The sequence below is a fragment of the Coenobita brevimanus genome, chromosome 49, assembly GCF_032717465.1.
Source record: "Coenobita brevimanus isolate Jiangsu-jjx chromosome 49, ASM3271746v2, whole genome shotgun sequence".
NCBI lineage: Eukaryota > Metazoa > Arthropoda > Malacostraca > Decapoda > Coenobitidae > Coenobita > Coenobita brevimanus.
Genome location: NC_137002.1, coordinates 2,610,310 through 2,624,990, shown reverse-complemented (window position 1 = coordinate 2,624,990; position 14,681 = coordinate 2,610,310). Strand labels below are relative to the sequence as shown.

General features: G+C 40.3%; 1 protein-coding gene across 1 annotated transcript in view; it reads left to right on the top strand.

The window, feature by feature from the left end:
- Positions 1–4,176: 4,176 nt before the first annotated feature.
- Positions 4,177–14,681, top strand: part of Rbcn-3B (WD repeat-containing protein Rbcn-3B) — a 94,496-nt gene continuing 83,991 nt past the window's right edge. The window contains exons 1-6 of the mRNA XM_080272021.1: positions 4,177–4,338; positions 4,963–5,069; positions 7,571–7,649; positions 9,720–9,888; positions 10,676–10,866; positions 12,006–12,151. Coding sequence (XP_080128147.1) covers positions 4,177–4,338; positions 4,963–5,069; positions 7,571–7,649; positions 9,720–9,888; positions 10,676–10,866; positions 12,006–12,151 — 854 coding nt within the window. The remainder of the gene's footprint in view (positions 4,339–4,962; positions 5,070–7,570; positions 7,650–9,719; positions 9,889–10,675; positions 10,867–12,005; positions 12,152–14,681) is intronic.

Sequence of the window (14,681 nt, the reverse complement as noted above, 5' to 3'; positions counted from 1 at the left end):
TAGATTGCATAAATAGTATACTGTAGTAGAATGTACGGTATTAATGTAGAGTCAGATTCTGTACTTTTGTCAGATGGAGTTATAGTAAGGATTAGGAGCTGTGCCAGGTGAAGTAACAGTTGAAGTCAAAAGTTGTGTCATAGGAGCCGGTTGTAATGGGGATGGGTAACTCCCACCACCTCTGACTCCAGCACAGCTTCTGCTTCCCTACCATAAACTTACTGACAAATCTTTTGGCCCTGACTTTACCGTGTGCAGTACAGAATAACATTTACAGCGCTGGGTGGTAACCATATAACCAAACCATACGTGCTCCCCACGTGTCAACAAGTGGGTTGGTGAAGGGTTAGTGCCCCTCCCCGTAAAACAAATAACTCAAAGTCAAATGGCCACCCCTTATGGGATTGTGGCGTCTGGCAATAGATAGATAGATAGTACAGAATAAACTGGTAAGAAATGATAGGGAACCTCTGTAACCCCTATAGTCCAATGATGTATGTGGTGTTTTAAGGGGTAAATGAACAATGTAGCAATGTACCAAATAGGCAGTCATTTACCGAATTGTCATTTTCAATAGGAAAATGTTATATACTTTTCACCGTATTGGTTCATACACGCCTAATTATCTGAAATCTGGTAAAAAAATTTTGCTTAATTTAACTACAGTAATCCCTGTACTTTCCGGATGCCCACTTTCCGGACACCCCACTTACTGGACATTGTGGTCCTGGTCCTTCGGAACCCAAAAATGGCCAAAAAAAGAAAAAAAATACCCCCCAAATCCTAATTTTTTCCCATCCGTAATTTGAAATTGCCGCGTGGCGCCGAACAGCTGTTACACCATGGACCCTTCACCCCTTCCTTCCTCCCCCTTTCCCCCTCCCCTGTCAGGGTTGCCATTTGGTATTTTTCATTACCAAATGTGGGCCAATTTGGTAATGAAAAATTTGTTTGGTAATGAATCAGAATAATGCAATACCAAACGGATTTTTCACATGTGTGAGGATACACAGGATGGAGATGGTGGATTGTTTGCTCTCTCTGATTAATCTGCTAGCCTATATAGCGTGAAAATAATCAACATGCTGTTAATTATAAGAAGAGAGATTACATGAATTTCCACTTGTATATATAATTGGTGAAGAATAAATGCTAGCTTTACGAATTTGGTAATGAAAAGTTAAATTTGGTAATGAAAATTGAGGAGTTTGGTAATGTGGCTGTTGTGATCTGGCAACTCTGTTACCCCATCATCAACAGTCGCAGCCTAACTCCGATCAAGAGCAGATGCTTATCGTAATGGAAGCCACACGTGCACGTTTTTTGTGAATAAACAGTGAATAAATTGCAATACCTCGCTCCTAGACCACACAGGAATTTACAGTGTTGTGCAGTGTTAAGAAATTAGAATTTAGAGTGCAAAGGATTATCTGTGGAGTGCACACTGGCAGTTGAAACTGGTGTGGTGCAATTAACAATGTGCAGTGTTAAACAATTATAACTCATAGTGCAAAGAATTACTGTAAGTGCAGCACAACACTGGATTACTGTATGTGCTTCAAGAGCATTTTCACCTCTGCCAAAGCCAGAGAAGGCAGCTGTAAGTACCCTGGCTGAGGTACAGCCACTTCTAATTCCTCATTCTTTGGTTCCTTTTCATTTATTTCATGCTTTATGTTCGTTATTGGTGTGAATAGGGTCTTAAATAGGTTTAAATATGTGGTATGCATGTCCATCAAGGAGTTATTTAGGTGGCTTTCAATGTTAGGCTGGGTTAGGGTCCTTAAGTACCAGTCCAGGAGCCAGGGACTTGTTTTAAGTACCCAGAATGTTTAATATTGTATAAACTCACCTCTAAAACCTCATTCTGTAGTTCTTTTGCATTTATTTCAGTCTTTTATGTCCCTTATTGGTGTGATTTGGATCTTAAATAGGTGCTGTGTGTGTCCAGTAGGGAGTTGTATAGATGTTCTTCTGAGTCAGGGTAGGTTAGGGTCCATAAGTACAAGTCCAGGAGGCTGGGGACCACTTTCCGAACATGCTTTTGGCTCTATTACATCGGAAAGTGGAGGGATTACTGTATTAATAAGAAATCAAGATTTATGTGTGCCAAAGTTAGTCGGTATTTCCCATTTAGATTGCCAACATGCCTTGACAGACTTCTATTCATCAATATTGCTTTACAGTGCAAATAAATGTATTTGCATGTTAAATCAATATTTGTTCAAACTAGAAGAGTGTCAGTGCGAGTTGTCAAGCTTAAACGTGAAACACTTTAGCTAGTTCCACATTGAATCCTGTTTTTTTTTTTTTTTTTTTTTTTTTTTTTTGAGTTAATTTACAGATAATATTTTGACCAGATTTCAGGTAATTAGGCCTGTATGAACCTCTATGGTGATGAAATCAAAACACTTCCTAATTTAAAGTGCCGATTCAGTAAATGACCACTGATTCGGTATTTCGTGGTACCCTTAACGAAGGGTGTTTGTAACTTCTACAGTTCAAAATACAGCATATACGATATATATATATATATATGTGTGTGTGTGTGTGTGTGTGTGTAAAACAGCAGTGTTTGGAAACTCCCTGTACTGTTGTTTGCAGATGATACTGTGTTGTTAAAAGCAGATGAAGGGGAGCTACAAGGTTTGGTGGATGAGTTTGGGAGAGTATGTAAGAAACGGAATCTAAAGGTGAATGTAGGGAAGAGTAAAGTTATGGCCTTCGAGAGAGGTGAAGTCAGTGAATGTACAATGAGGTTAGATGAGGAGGAATTGGAAAATGTGAGTGCGTTTAAGTACTTGGGTAGTGTGATGAGTAAGGATGGAAGTTTAGAGGATGAAGTGCTTGAAAGGGTACAATTAGGAAGAAAAGTTGCTGGTTCCTTGAAAACAGTGAAAAGAAACAGGGAAGTGAGCATGGAAGTGAAAAAGTTACTACATGACAGTTTTGTGATACCAACTCTACGTGTGGAAGTGAAGCTTGGACCTTGCTGGAGGTACAGAAGTCAAGAGTGAGAGCTGTGGAAACGAGTTATTTGAAAGGAGCATGTGGAGTCACATGGAGAGTCAGACTGACAAATGAGGAAGTGAAGGATCGTTGTGGTGTGGATGTGGATATAATAGGATGCGTTAGGAGAAACACTTGGAGGTGGTTTGGCCATGTGGAGAGGATGGAGAGTGAGAGACTAATGAGGAGAGTGTATGTGAGTGAGGTGGAGGGGGGGAGAGGGAGGGGGAGGCCAAGGATGAGATGGAGGGATGGAGTGGAGAGGTATATGAGAGAGGGGGGTGTGAGCTGGGAGCAGAGCAGTGAAATGGTAGGGGACAGGGCGACACGGAGGCAGTTTGATTGTGGCCACCCCTTACGGGATTAAGGCATCTGGCAATAGATAGATAGATTGAAATATGACAAAGATTTGGGTGTCAACAGAGCCCACAAAAATTTATTGCATGTACTGTAAATGACTTAAAATGGTTTATCATAGTGAGTTGCAGTGCTTATAAAAAAGTAAGATAAGATCAGTACATTGTGTTTTTATGCTATAAACTTTTAAAACCCAGCAGGGCAGTGCAGACACCCTATACATATACAGTATAATAAACTCTCTGTAATTCGGATTATCGGGGGGGGGGGGAACCCTATGTCGAATTATCCAAAAATTCGAATGATTGGAGCTCATGCTTGCTCCTATTCCCAAATCACACCCACGCTCACAAAAACATGGCTTTTTCACGAAATAATTGAAGTACAGTATATTATTACTTTATACTCAGAGAGTGCACAATACAATAAATAGTGTCAAACCTTGATAATGAAGTCTTGCAACACAGTAGTAGAGTACAGTACACTTAACTGTACCGAAGGTACTGTACTGTTCTTAAAAATTACATTTATTACTACACTTATCACAACAAAAACTGTTCACATCCACTTATCACTGGAACCCTTTTCGGACTTGCTTCACTTGATTCGAATTTTTGTCCGAATTAAAATTATTTGTCTGGTGGTCAGAAAAGTTCCAAAGTAACTGATTTCCGAATTGTTCGGGTTCGAATTAGAGAGGGTTTACTGTACTATACAGTATATATATGGCAGGAATATGTTACTGTATGTACCTAAAGAGAGATCATATCAGTCATATGGTAGGTTGTTGATGTTTCTGTTTGACAGATCATGGGTTCACTCAACCTTGTGGTACCACTGGTGATGTGGGGACGGGAGGCACCCACACATGACATCTCCTGTATCCTCCTTACCCCTGATGTCCGTTCCGTCCTCACTGGATCCAGGGATGGACAGATCTGTGTTTGGGACTTTGACCCTCCCAATCTCAAGGTGAGCTAATTTGCAAAATGGATGCCGGTATGCCTAGAAAGATCTGGTTAGTTAAATTTTTTTTGAGTGAATATTGTTAATAATTTTTGCTGTCATGAAGTTTCTCTCTCTCTCTCTCTCTCTCTCTCTCTGCCCTTTGATATACAGCTTTACTTATTAAACATTGTCCTTGTGAAAGCATCTGTGGTATTCATAACTGGTACAGTGTTTACCTATCCCATTCTCTTTTTGAACAAGATGCCATTTTCACATCTATATATCTTTATCCTCTGTTACTAGGTAGAGAACCAGTGAAGAATAAAAAAAATTAAGGCAAAAAGCACTCTTTTCATTTCTTTGTTTCTATAACCTTGTCAGTCAGATGATGTCTTTTAAAATTCTTGCTGGCCCCAAACTAACCTGCTTTATTCAGCTAGGGAAAACCATTGAACTGTAGGGGTTAGGTATGGCTTTCTCTAACCCTTTCATTACAAAAATGTCTTTCCAGACGAATAAAATTATCTGCAAGTAATAAGAATCAACTTAAAATCATCAGGGTGAAAGGAATGAAAAAATGTTCTTCTTTCTCTGTGCTATTCCCAGTTTTATTTGTATCTCTAAAATGTTTTGATGTGGATCCTGTAGCTGACACCACGATGCCTGCTGGTGGGACACACAGCAAGTGTCACCTGCCTGGCTCAGGGCGGGAAGGGAAATGGTACATCATTTGTTGTCAGCTCGTCGGAAAATGGGTCAGTTGATATTCTGTACTGTGTCTGCTGTAACATTGTGTTAGTTGCCATTTTTGCATTTTTAATGCTGAAATATAAATAGAGAATATCTCTAGAATATATTGCAAATATCATAATACAAACCTTGTGTTGTTTGCTTTTCATACCACCAATGTATTATTTTTAAGTTTTGTTCAGCATGGTTAAAGGCATCTTGTATATACTGTACATCAGCTCAGAAGAACCAGACACTTACAGTGGTATTAATTCTGTTTTAAAGTAGTTTTGAAGTCATATTTTTTTTTCTTTCAGCCCGTTAAACAAGAAGTATAGGCATGGCCTGCTAAGATTCTAGGCATTAAGTGTAAACTGACTACTCATGAGGTGCATGAAATCTGTTAGTAGTTAGGAAGTGAACCTTTAGTAACAAGAATGATCAGAGTAGCATACTGTTGTGCATCCATAAATAAAATTGCATCATGCTAACTCTTTAATAGCCATCATTGTTGTAGGATGGATTCAGGATATAAAAAAATACTCCATGGCTTTTCATCCATGGCGACTCAGTGGTAGAGCGTCTGACTCGAGACCGAAGAGTTGTGAGTTCGCGCTGCGCCCGGGTATGCTGCCTTGCCGGGACAGGTAGCGCTCACCTGTCACCTAGCTGGTTGTGGCAGCTGTGGCTCAGTGGGTTAAAGCGCTTTGACCGAAGGGTCGGAGGTTCAAGTCCATCCAAGGGTCATTGGTAGACATCAGGAAGGGCATCCAGTCATAAAGTGCTACATGCTCCAAAACCAGCCTTTACCCAGGGGCAGCGCCCTAGCCCGTATGGAAAAAAAGGGAGAAGGCGGAAAAAAAAAAAATGTCATTCCTTTTTCTTGCCAACACCAGATGATTCTGTTCAGCTTGGGAGAAACTCATGTAGGAAAGACTGAAAAAAAAAATATATATATACAGGTATATATATATACCTTCTTTTCATTGCTGGAGATCTCATCCATGAGCTGAATAAAATTGTATGGTCTTAGGGAAAATGCTATGTAAAAGGGACTGAATGGGGAGGCTACCAGAGATTGAGCAGCATGGAGAGCCATCATCAGGTGACCAAGGCTGACACATGTGAACATGTTGGAGCCTTTGTAAATAATGTGATATGATACGATTATAGTGAATAGGTTGAGATAGCCTTTCAGACAGAGTAAGGTGCTGGTATATTTTAGTACTACCAGGGGCACCTGATGTTGCCTTGGTAAAACCTTGTGATTGTGCATACCATTATTGCTTGGGACCCTGGATGGCCAATTCTCCCTGTGGGACAAGACTATGGTGTCTCATTTTACCCAGTGAACCTATGTTGCCCCTTCTCATTTCCCCAGGGATATATTCTCTATGGACCCATGGACCTATTTTCCCAATACTTACCCATTCATCAACCCTTCTGACCCACTCTGCTCACCCAGCAGCCCATCCGCCCACCCATCTTGTCACACCATTCGCACTTAACCCTGCCCACCTATGCTGCCCCCCATTGCCCACTCAACCCTGCCCACCCACCCTGCCCCATTGCACCTGCCCTCCCACCCACTCCATCTACCCTGCCCATCCACCCCACCCACCCTGCCTACCCTTCCAGTCCATCCAGTCATCCATCCCAGTGTAGTTAAAAATGATATTGTTGTAGAAGCGTCAGCTCTATAGTAATTGGCTGCCATGTTTCCACAGTGTTGTCTGGTTTATTTCTAATCAGTTCTAATCATGGCCATTAGGGACGCCTCTTAAGCAGCTGTAAGGTACACATTTAAATTCATTGTAAAAAGCCACACCTGTTAGAGTTGCTCAGAGAGCTCTGTATGCGTCCCCCTCAGTTTCCATAGAGGACAGAGACAGACAAACATAAACTGAATTATCCTTTCTGAACCCAATCTTCAAATTTACATGTGAATTTCTGCTCCCCTTGCCTGGTCTACTCTAACATTCTGAAAAGCATCATTAACTGTACTGAAAAATGTGTAGTTCCAGTTTAGACCAACATAGGGGCACCACGAAAATCCACCTTTTTGCGGGTTTAGCAATGTTTTGGAAAAATTTGATAACTAATGTACACATGTAAATTTTCTGTAAAAAGTTACACATGTTAGAGTTGTTTAAAGAGTTCTGTATGCATCCCCATCGATTCCCATAGAGGACTAACAGACAGGCAAACATTCTTTGTTATATACATGGTTTTAATTTTGAATGTTGATAATGGTAGTGAGGATTTTTGTAGCAGACAGTCCTCAATTTAAGTCAGGAATGCATCCCAAAGTATCAGAACCCCTTTTTAGCAGAGCTGGTATTGGAAATGAGGAAAACCAGTAACTCAACTGTATAGGTAGCAATGAAACCTTAATAGGCAAGCTTTTCTACTATTTACTTTGGGTTTAACATTAGATATGGAAAAGAAAAAGGTAATATAACAAGGGTGGGGTATACTGCTTATCTGCCTCCAAGTACTGTACTTGTAATTACTCTTAATGTTACAGAGAGATGTGTGTTTGGGATATACGCGATGGGACATGTGTGGAGATGCTGCGTTCTGCCAATGTTCACTCTTCCATGAGGGTAAGTAATAATGGTTGTATGTTTACTTATTCAGTACAGTATATACTGTAATTTCAAGCAGTGACTGGTTACTCATGTCCTAAATGTTGGGATATAGTACTTGTTCCCCGGGTCCCTACTCTCTTATCGGGGCAGTAAAGGATTGGGTGATGGATGGATGGTTTCCTTGGAAAGGGACGTTAGTGAGTGGTTATCAGTGTTTCCTGTTGATAGTGTAAGTTGTATGGCTCTTAACCCATAAACATACCATATGAGGATGCCATTTTGGATTTTTTTTTTTTCAAGCTTCCTTCACATTATTTTATTCAATTTAGGAATGACTTCTATGCAGTGAGAGTGTTTTTGATGACTATAGGCATCTAATCTCCTCAGGTTGAAGTCTTATCAGCTGAATAAAATTATCTGGCAGTGGCAAAAATGAGAGAGAAAAAAAAAGAACCAGAGGGAGCAGTTAGCTATGATACACAAGAGTCATGTGGACTTTCAGCTCGAATATTGTTCACGTGTGTGGAATGAGTGTCAGTTAGGTTGTACTAAAACAGCTGGACAATATTCAGAACAAAGTTATAAAAATAATTAATAACCTAGCAATCACAAATGACCTACCTCCCCTACAAGTAAGACAGAATGTTGCCTCCATTGCATTACTTTACAGATACTGTACTTTTATTTTTATGACATGTTAATAAGTTGCATTCATTGTGCCACCTCTTTATACCTTCCTCCGTGCTGCATGGGCATCTGGTAGCACTGATGACTTGCCTAGTACACTGCCCTCTGCAGAACTGCTGCCTATCAGAATTTATTTATTCCCTGAACTGCCTCGCTTTGGAACCCACATCCCCAGATTAGTTTCACCTAAAACTTCAGTTAATAGCAGTTCATGTCCAGGTGTTACTTTTTTTTATTTTTTTATTTTTTTTAAGAGAAAGTAGGTGGGGGCGCTCGCCATCCACTCACTTGATGTAGTGATGCTCCCGGGTATCTGCCCTTTCCTCTCTCCATCCTTCTTTCCTCCCATCCTCTTCTGTCTTTCTTTCATTCTTTCCTCATCCTTCTGCCTACGGGTGGCTTTGCACACCCTCCTCTGTCTTTCTTTCCTTCATTCTTTCCCCTTCGTATTGCCTGTGGGTGACTCTACACTGAGTGACAAACCAAGTGGTTTCCTGTACACAAGGAAACCATTTACTACTCTGGCTGGTAACCATATAACCAAATTTTGATGCCTGGTGGTTTAGTGGGTAATTACAGCGCTCCAGTCGGATTGAGCCTTTGAAGGTTTATATCCAAGGGGTGGTTGAGGTTTATTGCTCATGTAATGCCACTCAGGAATGAGTGAGGCTGGTCAGTCTCATCTTAAATGTCAGGACCAACTTGCCTAGTCCTGGGTTACTACGCTCCTCATGGGGCAACGTAGGATTGGATGATGGAAAGGAATGGGATGAATAGGGAACACCTACAGTCTGGTGCATAGATTAAAAATTGAAAATCATTACACTAATTTGTTTTTTCATCCTCTGTACATGTAAAAAAAAAAAAAATCTCATAAGCTGAGTACAGTTTTGTGGAGACAGCAAGAAATAACAATTTCTGGAGATAATAGGGATAAAATTATCAGAAGAAAGCAAGAATAAAATCATCTGGAGATGGAAAGATTAACATTTGAAAACTTAAAAATTTAGAACTTTTTTGTGTGGAGAGAGCAAGGATAATATTGTCTGTAGATAAGAAGAATAAGATAAAGTATTTTTATTTAAAATGTTAAATATGAAGATTAGTAACATCTTGAGATACCAGGAATTGAATTTAAAATAATATATTAAAATGGTTAAAATTAGTTGAGAGTGGTAGATTGAATGGTGAGTGAGTGAGAGTGTGGTCCAGTTCATTGGATATACATGTGCTGTTATTTAGTTCTCCCTCTGTTATGTATTTCCCTTTTCTTGCATTCTGGACCTAACCTTACCCCATCCTTGGATGAGAAAATACAAAAAAGACTACCGGTATGATGAAAACTTCTTCACAGGCATACTAGATGCTTGACGATGGTGAAAATTGTCTTCATCACAGGCTTACCAGATGCTTGATGTGAGTGACGTGCGACTGTTCTGCTGTGGGAACTACCCGGAGATTCTGATATATGACCCACAGACCCTAGATATACTCTTCTCCCTGGCTGCTAGGATACAACCGGATTGGATCTCAGCGTTACACATCCTCCGCCCGCCTCGGAGGAATGGTAAGGAAAATTACTGCTCTTTTCATTGTGGCCCCAGGGTCATATAGGCTTCAGGTAGAGTCTGCCATCCTTCTTTAATTGGATAGGAAGAGGGTTGAGGAACATTTGTATATTGATACCACCACATTCTTGCGTCACTCTCCAACACCGAGGAAGTATTCATGTGGGAATAAAAGGATCCAAAATGTTTTGATGAGGGAGGAGATTCATATAATGAAAAGGGTTGAGGTGGAAGAGATCTGGCAGTTTCTTGCAGCCAAACTGCATCAACACAATACAGTTTTTTGGTTTTCATATGTAACCTCCTACTTCTTATATAGCTTTCATACCATACCTTCTGTCTCCAGTGCCACAATCTTCACTGCACCATCAATATATCCTAATATATGAATGATATAGTCATATGTAATGGGCAGCCTATGTGACATAGCTAATGCTTATCTGTATTAGACCTACATTAATACTAAAGTCATCATGAAAATTAGACTAACCATTTGCCTTCCAGTCTTTTTGTTGTTGTTGTAGCCCCATGCTTGTCTGGATGTACACACTGATCTGCAGGCTGAAGTTACCCCTCTCGAACAGTCCTCTCGCCTTCTTTTGGGAGATAAGGAAGGAGTTGTGGATTGTTTGTACAACCAGGTAGCACTGTCGCCTGCTTGTATTGGTGTCACTACATGAAGATGTCCCTCTATGTTAGCATCCTCTAGTGTGCTGAATTATTGTAGCCAGCCCCAGACCCCTAGACTTTAAAGTGGTAATATGGAACTTTTATTTGTGTTTTCAGATGAGGTGGTTCTGGGAGTGACAACAGGGGGGTGGGTCAAGGTATGGACGGTGAGTGAGCGTGAGGTGCGTCCCAAAGAACCTATCTTTGAACATGAGAGTAAAATGATTCATTCCCTCAATGCCCTGGGTCTTGTCTGCTGTACCTACAACCAGCGCACTGTCCTCACGGTCTCTCAGGATGATTGGCAGGTGTGTAACAAGTATGCAGAAGTTGACCATAATTTTTGTAATTTTGCTGTACCGTAGTTAGTTTATTTTTACTTGATGGAACCAAACCCCTCCCACAACTTCATGGTTTTATGGAATATTTAGATGCTGAATTGTGCAAACATGGCAAAATAGAGTGAGAGAGATCAGGGTAGAAGGATTTGGGAGAACTCTGTGTTATTTTGGAGATGAAGAGGGCCTTGTGTTATAGTGTGTAGTTTGATGCCTGTGTATTGAGGTGAAATCTGGTCAGTAAATTCATCAGTGTTCTTGGTGTCCGATAGTGAAGTGGAAAGTGGTATAAATGCCCATGTCATAGTGATGGGCTTGGCATATTTATAGGTTTGGTGATGCAATGCTGCTCTCAGGTGTCTGCCGCCCTTTCGTCTCCTCCATCCTTCTTTCCTTCCATCCTGTTTTGTCTTTCTTTCCTTCATTCTTTCTTTGTCCTTCTGCCTACAGGTGACTTTACACTCCCTCTTCTACCTTTCTTTCCTTCATTCTTTCCTCTTCGTTCTGCCTGTGGGTGACTCTACACTGAGTGACAAGCCAAATGGTTTCCTGTACACCAGGAAACCATTTACTATACTGGGTGGTAACCATACAACCAAATTTGGCGCTTGGTGGTTTAGTGGGTAATTATGGCGCTCCAGTTGCGTTGAGCTTGTGAAGGTTTATATACGAGGGGTGGTTGGGGTTGATTGCTCATGTAATGCCACTCAGGGATGAGTGAGGCTAGTCACTCTCATCTTAAATGTCAGGACCAACTTGCCTAGCCCTGGGCTCCTGTGCTTCTCATGGGGCAGAATAGGATTGGATGATGGATGGATGGATGGATGGTTCTTTAGTTCTGTAATGCTACTGGTACAAAAAAAACTGGACTGTTTATCTACCCTGAACTTTTACTGATGTTTTGACACATGTTAGTGCTGCATTTAGGATGAAGTTTAGCATTATTTCCAGTCTGTCACTTTGAATTTTGAGTTGTTTTGAACTTTGTATGTAGTGAAAACATTGTAAACAAAGCAGTTTATAATCCTGAAGTGTTCACAGTGAATAGTGATAAATAATACATAGTAAATAAACACAATGCAGCAGGTTACCATTTTATTTCTTTACAGATATATGATGCTGGAGACTTCTCACAGTTGTGTCGGGTGGGTGCAAGGACAGGTGAGAGGTGGATGGGTGGGGACTTCCTCACAGCCGATCGTGTCATAGTGTGGACTGACTTGGGACGTGCCTATATCTACAAACTGCCTACCAAGTGAGTTAGTTCCCAGAGCATTCAGTAATCAAAAGGTATTACCCACTTTAATATCATGAACTGCTCTTAACTCCTTCAGTTCTGTGACTTAATTTTACCTTTTATTCATACTACCTCCTAGCAACTTCAGATAGGTTTAGAGGGATTTTTCAAACTGTGAGAATCAGGCATATTCTTCATTAAGCCCTCCAGTATGAGAGAGCTTTCCTAAACTGAATACTGTCATCTGGTAGTGGAATGAAAGGGTTGATTTTATTCTTCCTACCACCAGATGTTTATATTTTCATTAGGAGACCTTCCTTGAAAAGGTGAAGTTTGGGAGGGTATATGTTATGACTGCTGTAAAAAAATTAATAATAAAAAATAATCAAAATCACATGGAGGAAGCAAGAATAAAATATGAACGGATGATGTTACTGCAATCAAGGGGGCATCTTCTGATTTTTCTTTTCCAGTAAATAATCTTGACAGTAATATGTCATTTTGATTTTAGTTACCAGTATAATTTTTTGTTTTTGTTTTTGTTGTCTTGGATTTTGGTGTTCTCACTGTGGCTGATTCATTTGTGTTATATTTTTTTGTATTCTGGTGTTGATTTTTTAAATATTTATTTTATTCATTTATTTATTAGTTGTATGCATGTCTGGTTGTCCAGATAATACAGCACTGCAGGTGGTTTAATCAAGATTCATACTGGTTTTAAGTTTCTTGCAGTACAGTAGAATATACAGGTATACCCTGGTTTAACGATGTAATTGGTTAAACCCCATTGTTAGGCGGAGTATCATATATGGGGGAACAGTAAGCCCTTTAAGACCCGTATGCCCAATACCTGGACACCCCACGTCCCGGACATTTTGGTCTTGGGATCTGGGATGCCAAAAATGGCCCAAAACCGTCAAAATCCAAAATAAAACAAGCCGATATGTGTTTATCCCTATTCTAAATTTGCCGCGCGGTGACGAACAGCTGTGTTTTGGTGTGTAGTTCCAGTGACATCTGCTAGAGCGCCCCTGCATCCTCCCCATTTCCCGCCTACCGACCGTTGTGACCGCATTCTCGTTGCCATGGCTGCCCACGTGCTTGTTTTTGTGAATAAACAGTGAATGAACTGCAATACCTCACCACCAGACCACCACATGGGAATTTACAGTGTTGTGCAGTGTTAAGAAATTAGAATTCAGAGTGCAAAGGATTAAGTGCAGAGTGCAAACTGGCAGTTGCAACTGGTGTGGTGCAAGTAAGAACAGCATGTGCAGTGTTAAACAACTTTAATTCATAATGTAAAGGATTAAGTGCAGTGCAACACTGGATTACTGTATGTGTTTCAAGTGCACCTTCACCACTGTCAGAGCCATAGAGGAGGCAGGTTAATCTTCGCGACAGCCATGGACGTGTCGAAAGTACCCTGTACACTGCTAATTATTTTCCTTACATCTGATTTCTCATTCTGTGGTTCCTTTTCATTTATTTTATGGTTTCTGTCCCTTATTTGTGTGAATAGGGTCTTCAACAGGTGCTGTGCATGTCCAGTAGGGAGTTATTTAGGTGGCTTTCAAAGTTAGGTTGGGTTGGGGTTTATAAGTATCTGTCCAGGGGCATTTTTCCCAAGTCCTGGACAAGACCAAGTCCCGGACATTTCTTGGGGTATGTTACATTGGATCTTGGAGGGATTACTGGACTTTTAACGTGTAGCTAAAGTAATATGAAACGTTTATCCGCTTTGGGTTTCCCCCCAACCCAGGTCCAAAACCCACCTAAATGAGCCCAAAAACAAGTTTAAAGCCAATCTAAATGGCCTAACTGCAGTTAAAGAAGCTAACCTAAGCTCAACACCTGTAAATAACTCACAAAAATCAACAAATAAAATCTGAAAATCATCAGATATAAGTCTGGAAAAAATCAAGCTTAGTAAACTGCACCCCAAAATCACAATGTTCACCCCACCTATGACTAAAATACATTAATGTAAATCTAAAAACAGTTTATAAATCAACCTAAACACACAAATATAGTCTATAATATCATCAAAATCAGTAAGAAAAAAATCAAAACCCATCATTAAACCGGGGTTTGGCCTTCGTTAGGCGGAGTATGGTAGTATTTCTACCCCTATCATTAAGCTGGAGTATTGCATCTAGAGATATCATATATCGAGGTATTACTGTGTGTATATATAGTAAAAAAAAAAATGTGAGTCTTATTCACATGAGCTTAGGAGGCTTTCTTGCACCTCTTCTCAAGCAGTTAATATTGTTTATTACGCTGTAATTCCGTAAGGATGGGCATGTTTTTCCAATGTATTCCACAAGGACGAATTTTTCCAGACAGTGTTAATGGCTTGAAGGGACTCAAACCCTGTACTCACAGCAAACACCTCAAGATTGGAACTTGCTTAGTTGTTTTTTGTTGATGAATCAAGATATGTTTGTATTCTGTATGTGAAAACTACACTTTTTGGAAATTTCATTCTTAACCTCTAACTGCCGGGTATTGGTCGGAACTGTCAAGAAATCGGTGGCCGGGTGGC